Source organism: Pavona decussata, unplaced genomic scaffold, assembly GCF_977016875.1.
Source record: "Pavona decussata unplaced genomic scaffold, jaPavDecu1.1 SCAFFOLD_254, whole genome shotgun sequence".
Classification (NCBI taxonomy): Eukaryota; Metazoa; Cnidaria; class Anthozoa; order Scleractinia; family Agariciidae; genus Pavona; species Pavona decussata.
In genome coordinates, this window is record NW_028145657.1 from 1,337,852 (window position 1) to 1,351,274 (window position 13,423).

At 38.4% G+C, this 13,423-nt stretch overlaps 1 protein-coding gene across 1 annotated transcript in view; it reads left to right on the plus strand.

The window, feature by feature from the left end:
* The window catches only part of LOC146456483 (uncharacterized), a 101,805-nt gene that overhangs the window by 7,403 nt on the left and 80,979 nt on the right, over nt 1-13,423 (plus strand). The window contains exons 6-17 of the mRNA XM_085093050.1: nt 1,038-1,161; nt 1,396-1,467; nt 2,601-2,672; nt 3,018-3,089; nt 3,665-3,736; nt 4,489-4,560; nt 7,051-7,122; nt 8,385-8,456; nt 8,593-8,664; nt 9,126-9,197; nt 11,342-11,413; nt 12,898-12,969. Of these exons, the coding sequence (XP_084949176.1) occupies nt 1,038-1,161; nt 1,396-1,467; nt 2,601-2,672; nt 3,018-3,089; nt 3,665-3,736; nt 4,489-4,560; nt 7,051-7,122; nt 8,385-8,456; nt 8,593-8,664; nt 9,126-9,197; nt 11,342-11,413; nt 12,898-12,969 (916 nt within the window). The remainder of the gene's footprint in view (nt 1-1,037; nt 1,162-1,395; nt 1,468-2,600; nt 2,673-3,017; nt 3,090-3,664; nt 3,737-4,488; nt 4,561-7,050; nt 7,123-8,384; nt 8,457-8,592; nt 8,665-9,125; nt 9,198-11,341; nt 11,414-12,897; nt 12,970-13,423) is intronic.

Here is a 13,423-nt window from a genome sequence, read left to right on the forward strand (position 1 = left end):
TTTCTTTATTCCGTTCTGCTACGTCCCTGGGGAGTAGAAAACAATATTTGGGTTTATGGACTGACTTGAAAAGGTAATTTGGCCTCCGTAAAGAGAACTGGAGGGCAGATTCCGGCCCGGCCCTTCATAACCCCGAAAATGTAGATAGTACGCCCAGAGACGATTCCTTTGAGATCTACGACGGTACCTGGTGACGTCATGATTCCCCAACAGCGGCCATCTTGGAACCGCCATCTTGGATTTCTGAATCTCCCCAAAAGTTCATAAAGCCACCAAAATTGACCAAAAAGTAACCAATAAATGAACACAAAAAATGATCTAAAAGCATGAAAATTACAAACAAAATTAACTTTTATTCGTTAAAAGCAGCAACATTACAATTCAAGAAAAATCTATTTGTCAAAATTGGTTGCCACGGTAATATAAAATTGCATGAACGCAGAATTACGACGCCAAATTGTTGCCTGTTGAAGATTTGAAAAAGTCTTCAGTTTTTCCGAGCGGGCCGAATCCACCCACCCCTCCCATGGTTTAAGGGCGAAGCGTGTATCAGATACAAGTATGAATTTGGTTATGAACGGTGCGTTTCGTTTAGGTTACTATGAGTTTTGTCTACATAACAAGTCTCCACGTACAAACAAGCTGTTTTGGGGGTGTTTTCTTTTTCCAAATCGTTTGAGTTAATTTATCTTAATTTGGCAGCTCTGTACAAAGCAAATGCAAAACAGTAGAAAGAAAAAGTCGTAAACACCATAAACCTTACAGGAACTATTTTCTACTGAAGGCTTCCCTATGAACAGTTTGACAAGCCTAATTATTAATTTCCGCTAAAGTAAACCATTTCTTGGTCGTCCGAAGTGGACAGTATTTATTTTCTTTCAATCTGTTGGCGCTTGCTTTTCCTCTCTCATACAATCTTGATATATTGTATGTGTATTGTTGTGATCCTAAGTTTCAGGTGTTGTTCCTTTTAAAAGGCGTTACTTTCGGGTGGCAATTACTTTGGACACAGCACGATATTTTGCATATTATTCCAGATTGCAAGAATCCGTGTGCTGGAGATAGCTGGGTTGCAGATCAGGTTGTCAATGAATATTTATGCGAGGATACAGATCCCTCATTCGACGTGTTGAGTTGTATTCCAACAACGGCAACCAATCTGTAAGTTTATTTTTGTTCTTCGTGATTAATAAATTGAATTAAGCAAGCATATTAACTTCTCCAGCTGTGTTAATATAAAAGTACAATTCTGGTACACTCAAAACTAGCCTTCGAACTTTTTTCCGGTAATCAGTGGTTTATCAATGGAAGCGAAAAGATCGCCTGATGATGGGCCAGTACAGTGTGAAACATTTGAACTGTTCTATAACTTGAGTTGTTTTATATCGATAACAGGGTTTTAAAAAGAACTAGGATCAGCAAGCTACCTACGGATGCATTTCATCATATGACTACACTCAGAGTCCTGTAAGTACAAGACTTTCTTTAGTTTAATCTGTCGATTAAAATCATTCCTGTTATTTGACTAGCCTATGGTTGTACTAAAGGGGCGACTATGCGGATAGGAACCAATCCCCCTCCCCACTCCGCACTATTCTTAGCAAGTAACTATGGCTTCATCCAAGCAGGATACTCAGGTTGAACTTTACTTTAGAAACGAGAACACGCATGTTTTAGCATGCATATTTTACTCTGCACGTGCTCTTATAGTAGCGAGGCGATTAACAAAACGAAACTGCGAAACATCAATCGATTGAACTTTATTCGATGAGCATTTCAAACACCACTAACTCCAATTACGTTTGACTTCATGTGACTAAAGATTTGGTTAACTGCAGTTACCGTCGGTAACGCCACCGCAACCATTGATTGTTTCGATAAGCAGTGACTCCTTTTATCGAGAGCGAAGACAAAAAAAAATCTTAAAGATTCCAGGATCATGTATATGCAACGTCTACAGCCAAAAATTCACGTCTATTTTTAAGGCCAATAAATTTTGTTACTAACCCACCCCCATTTTCGCTGACAACACGCGTTGGAAGGTAGCTTTATTTAATGTTTTCCAGCACTCAGTTGATATTCTGGTCTGTACGTACCATCAGCGAAACGCTTTAAGATCATGAAAAGTTCAAATTATTTATGTAAAAGCACTGCAGTGACTCTTGTTTGAAATGTCTGGGGCTATCACTCGGAGAATATCATTCAATGTCCAGTTGTTTGCCAGATTAATCTAGTGCAGTATAAAATAACCAGCTAATTAAGACATAGGACTAAATTTTTGGAAATTATAGAAGCATTTAGTTTACAAAAATATGACTGTCGCCATCTCGTCCGATTTGGTAGTCCTAAAACGTCTCCTATCAAAACATTTCCTCATCCGAATAGTTTGATTTTGTTGGGAAGAAAGACCGTTAATTTTCAATGAAATTTATTCACTGAGTGTGTATGAAGAGCACAATATATTGGCTGCCTAATCAAATTTCTGTGAAATAATTATTACGAAGGCAAAATAAAAACTATCAGCAAATTTTCAAACGTCAAATTTCCACCATATGCTAAACAAAAGCCTGAAAACGACTCAATTGTTTTCTTTTTTACAGAGATCTGGAATCCAATCAACTCAGCACCCTGCCGCCAAATGTGTTTGATGATTTGAACGAGCTACAGGAATTGTAGGTTAATTTTGATACATTCTATTGCCGATATTATCATAATGTTTTGTTTGACCACGCATGGATATGGATTTTGTTTCATAAAGGCATAAAAGAAAAACTTATCGAATATATATAATCACAATATAAACAATGATTTTCCCAAATAGGCAAGAAATGTTGCCTATCTTTTTGTCATTTATTTTTGGTCATTCCGGGAAATCTGTTAGTTGCTGTTATTCTGCAGTTATTTGTTGTTTTTGGTTTTTGTTTTCGTTTTTCTGGTGTGATTCATATTTTAATAATATATATTTTACAGTAGAATTGAGCCTGCGATTTAGAACGTATGCCTGTATTTTACCACAGAAAACTAGGGCGCAATCGAATTCAAGATTTGACAGAAAATGTTTTCTCGTCACTGGAGACTTTGCAATACCTGTAAGTATACTGAAGCTGTTTAAAAATCTTTCCCAATACCTAATTTTTTTTTAAAATAAAGCTTATTGGCCGATCAATTCCATTTCGAACCTTCAACATCCGCCGCAGGGGCAAACCTCCGGGCTCTTGACTCATAACTGCTCTAAGGACCTCTCTTAGAGGACAAATTTTCAGCTTCAATAAATGGAAAGAGAAGTACTGATCAAGTGCAAAACGGTGACAACGTTGAATCTGCAGAAGGCGGCGTACGCCCAGCGGTTAAGGCGCCAAAATTTAAATCCAGTAGTCACAGGTTGAAGTCCTATCCTCGGGCTTGTAGATAGCCAACTGGTTTGCCTCCTGCCAGTTGGGATTTTAACCTTTTATGTTTAATTTGATTAGTTGTTTCCCGTTATTTCTGAGTGGAGTTTCTTTAAACTAGCTTTGGGTAGCTAAGTGCATTTCCACTAATGACATTTGATGTTTTCACAGGTAAATGCATGTGGAGCAAACTTTGTTAAAGTGTTTGGTTTATATATATTTTGGCTTGTTTCAATGACTTGAATAAATACAAGATGTTTCTTTGTTTTCCTCAGGCATTTAGCATCGAATGCGATTGAACGACTACCAGTGGGAGTATTCTCCAAACTATCAAGTTTGCAGTATTTGTAAGCTATGCCATATTAGTATGTTGTTTGAAGAAGTAATTAAGAGATGAATTAGAAGAACTTGAGACAGATACAAACAGCGCAATGAACCAATCAAAACTCGAAGCAAATACATCTAACAAACTACAATCGCGGGAATAAGCGTGCGAACAAGTCACGATTGGGTTTGAATTTTGCTTTTCATTGGTTGACAAGATGACGCGAGTTTTGCTACAATTCACAGAATGCAGTAAAGCAAACACAAAGCAACGCAAAATTACTTTCGACACTCAACTGTAAACCGTTCTATAGAAAGAAATGCCGTCAAACACGGATTTAAGCAATAACTGGAAGTTTATGGAGATTTGTCATGTGAAAGCACGGGTTTGTCACATTTTGGCAGGTGTACAAGGGTACAAGCAAACAAACTGGGCAAGGCCCGAAATCTTTGAATCTTTTCAACACCTTTTAAGGGAAAATTGTACGTACGTTTTTCTCAAATGTCACGGTTTTATTGTGATCAATTAGCCCAGGTCATTTTCACGTTTTACCTTCTTTTTAGAGACGACCATCCCAAATGAACAACAGAAACACACTACAGTTAAGTAGCAATGGTCTCCAAAAGGACATTTAAAGACTATGCCATTTTTCCTTTGTCTTAAAAGGCAAAGAAACACGGCCAATTAAACGCAGCCTTATTAATCTCTTTAATCTTCATCTACGATAGATAGCTCAAACTCCAGAGCTAAGAGTGTTTGATTCTTTTTATTTAGGAATCTCAATTGGAACAAAATTCATCAACTTCCTGCTGGGATATTCTCCAACCTGACGCTGCTGAAGACGTTGTACGTTTAATGACTTTTTCTGTTCTATAGTTATGTGCTTGAAAAATGAAGGCCGTTTGCAAACGAGTTTATTTGCTAAATATCTTGAAAATTTCACTTGTTTGCATGAAAAAGTGTGAGCAAGCTTTCCATGACTAATACGTCAACAACACAGCCGTTTGGTCATGAGCAACTTTTCCTTGACAAGGTTTTTCTTGAATGGTTTTTCTTGTTTGTAAATGACACCCTATGTTGTGAATAAGGAGATCTGTTAAGGAAAACTTGCTTCTGTAGCTCCAACCTAAGGTACTTGAGATGTCAATCCACACTTTCTTGTGTGTTAGAGAGGCAGAGGACGGTAGCAAATGAAGATTGGTGAAACGAAAGTGGTATATAGTATGTACCGTTTACTGCTTTTTTTTAAAGGGGGAATCCATTAATTTGAGGGGAATAGATTTGGCATAGCTGGAGGAGCTGTAAGTTATTGTACATCTTTCCCGGCCATATCTTTATTGTAAGAGTTTTAAAAGCCAAGGTAAATCAGATTTTTTTAGCTTTGTAGAAATGGTAAATGCCGTCAAAAACATAAATCCTTAAAACTATTGCAATCGCCACTGCCACTGCCGCGTTAAAAACGAAGAGAATGATGTATTTTAGTGTCAAAAAGCGTTTAGAATTTGGGAAATGACTAACACCCCCTCTCCCCTCCCTCTCTCACATAAAAACACTCGCCCCACACTAAAGGTCCTGCCTTCTCCTAACTAATGATTATGACTGGAACCACTTTTTTTGCGTGCTCTTTAACACCTCGCACTTTTATGTTTTATTTTCTTTCAGGAATTTGACTTCGACTAACATTCAACATTTACCGCCAACGATATTTTCCAACTTATCGAAGTTGCTGTACTTGTATGTTTTTTCATATGTGTATATTAGTATTTTCTGCCTCTAATCAGTCTACTTGTAAGTTGTTAAATTTGTCAGTGCCTATACTATTATTTCCTGCGCTTTTTCTTTTCTGTCTTATAGGGATTTGAACTCGAATGAAATTGGACATCTGCCTGCAGGGATATTCTACAGCCAATTGAATTGCTAGAATTGTATTTTTGCTTAATTAACTGTCTTTTAGTTGTGCAAGTAAAATATCTCTGAACAATGGATGCGACAATATCAGTATACACAAATGCTACAACTGATCGACACTATAACTTGCTGTAACTGGGTAGCACCGTAACTGTCTGGAAATTCATAGAATACAGAACAAATAAATAACACTTCTTTGTGACACCGTTGATTCTAGAAACAATTCTAGTAAAAGGTGAACACATTGTGATGGTTTGAGTGTACTTTACCAGAGTAAAGCTTGATTTGTAACGAGTTTCCTCCGATATCTTCCTTTGGAAGGTCATTTGAATTGTTTCTAATAAAATATAATTGTCGTTTTGTTTTCATGCAGGCACTTGCCATCAAACAGGATCCAGTATCTGAGCAGTGAGATGTTTTCTAGCCTTTCACGTTTGAAGATCTTGTACGTTTGTTCAGAATTTCTTATCTCTTCCAATCTTACAAAGGCGTTTTTTTGTGCCCCTGATCGTGGGCCGGTGGATGGGAGAGTGTTGCTGCTTGAGGAGCTAACGCTACCTTGAGAACAGGGGATTGAGCAGGCGCATCAGAGTAATTTGAAATGTTATGAGGAGTTTTCCTACGAAGTATTCCCGTTTGAGATCTGTTGTCGTGGTTTCGTTGTAGGGTCGGAAAGACAGTACCTTGGTTCAGCAGATGTGAGTGTGCGTGCTGTAAAGAAAGTGGTTTGTGAGTGGCGGTGAAGACAAGCGTTCGGAGTTTAAAAAAATTCAAATGATCACAACCTAACTTCCATTTCAGCTTGGAGGACTGTACCGAACTTATTGGGTAGAAACTCTGTTGAAGTGGGCACTCAACTAATGATTATAGGTGGAAAATTCTGTCTTTTTGTGAGCGTTGACACTGAGTCTTAATCGCTTAATCGCAGGTACAATCGTATTCTCCAGTCTCCTCTTGCATTCTTCTTTGTTCGAATCTTTTCATCTCTCGAGTGCTGTTTGAAATCGGGCTATTTCTAAAATCCTTATACTCAATTTTCATCTAGATATAAATCTCGCTGATCACTCTTCCATCAACTTCTCTTGGAAAGTAGGTAACAAAAATGAAATACGATCGGATAAATCTATCTTTCTTTAAAATTTCTGATTCGAATATTTGACACTCCGGAATATACTCGAGGAGTACAACCGAGGTGTGAAAAGTTCGAATCAGAAAATGTTTTGAACGTTCACTTTTTCCGTCTACAATTTAATATTTCATACCTACTTGCCAAGAGAAGTTGATGGATGAATATATTGTTTGTGAAATCTTTTTTTTTTTAGATTTTAGATCTTACACAGAGTTGCTGTTTAGTTGTGTTGCTAAAGCTCACAGAGCCTGCCTTGTATACATTGAAAAAATACGTCTTCTTTTTCTTCCTTTTTGCAGGAACTTGTCGCGCAATAAAATCCAGCAACTACCTTTCGGAATATTTTCCAACCTAACGACTTTAAAGACATTGTAAGTGAGCTGAGACCGAGTCGACTGGTTATTATAATGGATTGAAGAGTGTTGTTGATTTGGGAGCTAACACTACCTTGGGAAGAGAGAATCGAAGAGGCTCATTAGAGTAAAATGAACTGTTATGAAGCATTGGCGTTTGAGGTGCTAAAGAAGGTGTTTTTTTGCGAAGTATTGGCGTTCGAGGTGTGTTGTCGGGGTTTTGTTGCAGAGTTTGTAAGGTAGTTCCTTAGTTGAGCAGCTTGTGAGTGTGCTTGATGTGAAGAAAGTGGATTGAGCCAACCGCCGACCGGTTGGCTCAGTTGGTAGAGCACCGGGCTCCCGTGCGGGAGGTCGTAGGTTCAAACCCCGGCCGGACCAACACTCAGGGTCTTTAAAATTGATTGAGGAGAAAAGTGCTGCCTTTGTTATGACGTCTGCAAATGGTTAGAGTTTCTAGTCTTCTCTGATAAGGACGATAAATCGTAGGTCCCGTCTCACAACCCTTCTTCATAATAACTTTGTGGGACATTAAAGAACCCTCACACTGTTCGCAAGAGTAGGGGACGTAGTTCCCGGTGTTGGGGTCTGGCCTTCTATCTTTCACACTCATGCTTGGGTTGAGTGGGTGGGTGGGTGAGATCTAATATGGACCGATAGGGGCTGCCAGAGGCGCCTTCACATGCTGACGTCCGATCTCACCCCATAGAATTGTAAACGAACCATGAGACTTGGTGATATGTGCAGTATATAAGAATTCATTCATTCATTCATTCATTCATTCATTCATTCATTCATTCATTCATTCATTCATTCATTCATTCATTCATTCATTCATTCATTCATTCATTCATTCATTCATTCATTCATTCATTCATTCATTCATTCATTCATTCATTCATTCATTCATTCATTCATTCACTCATTGTGAGTGGCGGTATAAAGGAAAGCGCTTGGAGTTTAAAAAAAATATGAAATGACCACAACGCAACATCCTTTCCAGCTACAATGATCACCCTCCTTGGAGTAGTACCGAACTTATTGGTAGCAACTCTGTTGAAATTGGCACTAAGCTCGTGATTGTAGATGGAAACTTCTGTCTTTTTGTTACCGTTGACAATGAGACTTAATCGCATTTCTTCAAGTACAATAATATTTTCCAGGCTCTTCTTGTTCTGTTTCTTGTTCACATGTTTTCATCGTTCGAGTTCTGTTTAATTTGTGTCGGCTGAAGTTCATAAATCCTGCCTGATATATTAAAATCATAGTTCTTATTTTCGCAGGGGTTTGGGGTACAATAAAATTCCACAACTACCTTCGGGAATATTTTCCAACCTGACGACCTTAGAGGACTTGTAAGTTTGACATTTTACCTATACATTTTGGTTTGTAGCTATAGGCTATCTTTTAACAATAACAAACAAATTGTTTTCGATACTGTCAATGTCCTGACTGAATGAAATGACGTTTGTAATTTTTTCTTTTCAACAGATACCTTTTGCATAATGAAATTCGAGATTTACCTCTGGGGATTTTTTCGAAGCAGTCAGCGTTGGTGTTGTTGTACGTGTGTTGCACGCTTGTTTCGTGTTTTCCTTATCTTTTAGAATTTTCGGCACGGGGTTCTACTTTTTATTAGGTGATGTCCTTTTAAGCTATGTTAATCTTATTTATGGCATGAATAAGGAATGCCATGGCTGGATTTGTTTGCTGCTACGCATATAGCTGACTTATTTTACTGTGCCATGCTGCTGTTGTTGTTCTTCTTCTTAAAAGCGGTACGCAAGAGACCAATAAGGAAAGCGACGTAGGAGATGGCGCAGCCAAATTGGAGTGTGAAGGTTGATCGGACCTTTCCGGAGAAGGTGGTGTTTCTGGGCCGAGACCAGTAATATTGTCCGCAGTCTCTTCTTGTACTCTTCCTTGTTCGTATGTTTTCATCCCTGGAGTTCTGATTACTGTGTATTCCTAAAGCTCATAAAGCCTGCCTTATACATTACAAAACATATGTCTTCTTTTCACAGGAATTTGGCGTACAATAAAATTCAGCAACCACCGTTTGGAGTATTTTCCAACCTAACAACTTTAAAGACATTGTAAGTTTGGCATTTTACATGTGCATGTTATTGGGTAGAAAGGGTCCTCTAACCCCAGCTTTTAAGTTCTCACATTTGTATGGGGGATGGTTGATGGCACTACATAATATTACGACTATCAGTTGAGTGACTGACAGAGATGGGTAACTCAGTGAATACACTATTATGGAAAACAAATTCATTTTTTTCTATTGAAGTGGGTAAGTTTATCCTGTAGGGGAAATTTGAGCTTTTTCTAATCAAAGCGATTATTAAAAGACCGGCAGGGGGTGGGGGCGGCTCCCATATAAAAGTGACAGGGATAAACTCGAAAATTTTAAAAAGAAGTCCTAAAAGGTATCAGAATTATGTTTTGTGGGCATGATATGAACAATTTTTTTAATCATTTTATTTAAAAGGTACCAAATCAGTTGATTGACATTTGCTGCCTGTCATATTTTTTGGCTCATTTCCTTAAAAAGTACCACAATGTATCTGATGAAGTAATTTTAGATTTTAACACCGAAATATTAACCCCTAAAAGGTATGGCGATCACCCCTTCAATTTTATATGAGATCCCCCCCCCCCCCCCACCCTCTTACCGAGGGTATTTAAGGCGACATAAGGTGACTTTTGGCGACTTAAAGTCCCAGAGTAGGCCTACTACCCTTTGCAATATTTTCCAACCTAACAACTTTAGAGACATTGTAAGTTTGGCATTTTCAGATACATGTTTTTGGACACTTTATTTCAATGTCCTGACTGAATGAAGCAACGTTTTTGATGTTTTCTTTCAACAGATACATCAACTTCTCTTGGAAAGTAGGTAACAAAAATGAAATACGATCGGATAAATCTATCTTTCTTTAAAATTTCTGATTCGAATATTTGACACTCCGGAATATACTCGAGGAGTACAACCGAGGTGTGACAAGTTCGAATCAGAAAATGTTTTGAAAGTTCACTTTTTCCGTCTACAATTTAATATTTCATACCTACTTGCCAAGAGAAGTTGATGGATGAATATATTGTTTGTGAAATCTTTTTTTTTTAGATTTTAGATCTTACACAGAGTTGCTGTTTAGTTGTGTTGCTAAAGCTCACAGAGCCTGCCTTGTATACATTGAAAAAATACGTCTTCTTTTTCTTCCTTTTTGCAGGAACTTGTCGCGCAATAAAATCCAGCAACTACCTTTCGGAATATTTTCCAACCTAACGACTTTAAAGACATTGTAAGTGAGCTGAGACCGAGTCGACTGGTTATTATAATGGATTGAAGAGTGTTGTTGATTTGGGAGCTAACACTACCTTGGGAAGAGAGAATCGAAGAGGCTCATTAGAGTAAAATGAACTGTTATGAAGCATTGGCGTTTGAGGTGCTAAAGAAGGTGTTTTTTTGCGAAGTATTGGCGTTCGAGGTGTGTTGTCGGGGTTTTGTTGCAGAGTTTGTAAGGTAGTTCCTTAGTTGAGCAGCTTGTGAGTGTGCTTGATGTGAAGAAAGTGGATTGAGCCAACCGCCGACCGGTTGGCTCAGTTGGTAGAGCACCGGGCTCCCGTGCGGGAGGTTGCAGATTCAAACCCCGGCAGGACCAACACTCAGGGTCTTTAAAATTGATTGAGGAGAAAAGTGCTGCCTTTGTTATGACATCTGCAAATGGTTAGAGTTTCTAGTCTTCTCTGATAAGGACGATAAATCGTAGGTCCCGTCTCACAACCCTTCTTCATAATAACTTTGTGGGACATTAAAGAACCCACACACTGTTCGCAAGAGTAGGGGACGTAGTTCCCGGTGTTGGGGTCTGGCCTTCTATCTTTCACACTCATGCTTGGGTTGAGTGGGTGGGTGGGTGAGATCTAATATGGACCGATAGGGGCTGCCAGAGGCGCCTTCACATGCTGACGTCCGATCTCACCCCATAGAATTGTAAACGAACCATGAGACTTGGTGATATGTGCAGTATCTTACCGAGGGTATTTAAGGCGACCTAAGGTGACTTTAGGCGACTTAAGGTCCCAGAGTAGGCCTACTACCCTTTGCAATATTTTCCAACCTAACAACTTTAGAGACATTGTAAGTTTGGCATTTTCAGATACATGTTTTTGGACACTTTATTTCAATGTCCTGACTGAATGAAGCAACGTTTTTGATGTTTTCTTTCAACAGATACCTTTTGAAAAATGAAATTCAAGAGTTACCTCTTGGGATATTTTCCAAGCTCTCAGCTTTGGAGTTGTTGTACGTGTATTGCACGCCCGTTTCGTTTTTTCCTTTTCATTTAGAACTTATGTTTATCTCATTTATGACATGGAACAAGAAATTCTATGGGTAGATTTATTTGCTACTGAGTGTGTTCCTGACTCAATTCACCGTGTAACGAGTGTTATTCTTCCTAAAAATATTGAGGGGCCGTAGCCAGGATGAAACATAGTTAAAATTTTAGAAAACGACCTCTGGCTAAAATGACTAAAAAACTACAAGCTTTCCGCGGCTGCCCGAACTGCAATCTTCGACGGGTAAAATGAATGATAGGAAAGCGGTGAGAAAAAGTTAAACAAAAAGTGTGAATTGCGAAATAATAAAAATGTAAATAATTATGTTTTTCTGGTTCTGATCGGGTACCTTTGTCAATAATTGACGCGGCCAAAGGTTCTAGAATTGTTAATCACGCCTGGTCCAACAACCAGGTCATTGATTTTGAAAACGCGTCAAATATTGAGAAAGTCACCTTCAAAACCAGAAAAACATTAGAAGCGTGGCATACCAGAATGACACCTAACGTAGATAACAATTCTTGCCGTTACAAATCAACGTTCTTTTTAACAAACATTCATAATTATTTACATTTTTATTATTTCGCAATTCACGCTTTTTGTTTAAAATTTTCTCACCGCTTTCCTATCATTCATTTTACCCGTCGAAGGCTGCAGTTCGGCCAGTCGAAAGCTTTTAGATTTTTAGCCATTTTAGCCAGAGGTCGTTTTCTAAAAAAGCGTTGCGGGAGAGACCAAATCGGAAAGCGACGTAGGAGTTGGCGCAGCAAAATTGGAGTGTGAAGGTTGATAGGACTCCTTCGGAAAAGGTGGTGATTTCTAAGCTTAGACCAGTTCTACTAGTGATCGATGGGAGAGTTTTGTTGTTTTTGGACCTACAACTACCATGGGAAGAGAGGATCGAGGAGGCACATCACAGGAAATTGAAATGTCACGAGGAGTTGGTGTTTGAAATACAGGGGGAAGATGTTTCTGCAAAGTATTGCCGTTTGAGGTTTGTTGTCGATGCTTTGTTTCAGGGTCAGTAAGGCAGTGCCTTGGTTGAGCAGCTTGGAGTGTGCTTGCTGTAAAAAAAGTGGTTTCATCTTTGTGAGTGGCGGTGTTGGGAAGCGTTGGGAATTAATAAAAAAAATACAAATGAGCACATCGTAACATATATTCAATTCAGGTTATTGCAGTAACAATCCTTGGAGAGGTTCCGAGCTTAACGTGCAGAAACTCTGTTGAAGTGGGCACTCAGCTGATGCTTGTGGATGGCGAAATATTTGTCTTTTTTGTTACTGTCGACATTGAGGCTTGATCACAGTTCCCTGGTACAATAATATACTAAGGTTTCTTCTTGCATTCTTTTTCTTTCATATGTTTTCATTTCTCCAGTTCTGATTAAGTTGTGTTTCTAAAGCTCATAAAGTCCGTATCATAAATTAAAAACAGCTTGCCTTTTTGCAGGGATGTGGGGTACAATAAAATCCAGCAGCTACCTTCAGGAATATTTTCAAACCTGACCTCTTTAAAGAAATTGTAAGTATTACATTTTGCGTATACACCTTTTTACAACAGCAACAAAATGTTTTGGACACTTTTAATGTCCTGACTGAACAAAGTAACGTTTGTACTATTTTCTTTTCAACCGATTCCTTTTGTCAAATTCAAATTCAAATGAACACAACGCAGCTTAACTGCATTTCCCCAGGTCAGACAATAATATTTCCCAGTCTCTTCTTGAATTCTTGCTCTTCCGTATGTTTTAATCTAAGGTGTTCCTTATATATTAAAAAGCAACACAGTTTTCTTTTTTTGCAGGGATTTGGCGTACAACAAATTTGTTTGTTGATTACTATTTTTGCATGCTCGCTGCTTTTGTTGTTTACTTACTTAAACTGGGTGTTTCCCTTTTAACTGTAAGCTTTAATATATAGTCTTGACAAAAAGGAAACAATATAAAATGTGGGATAGCATGAACTGTTAACTTTAT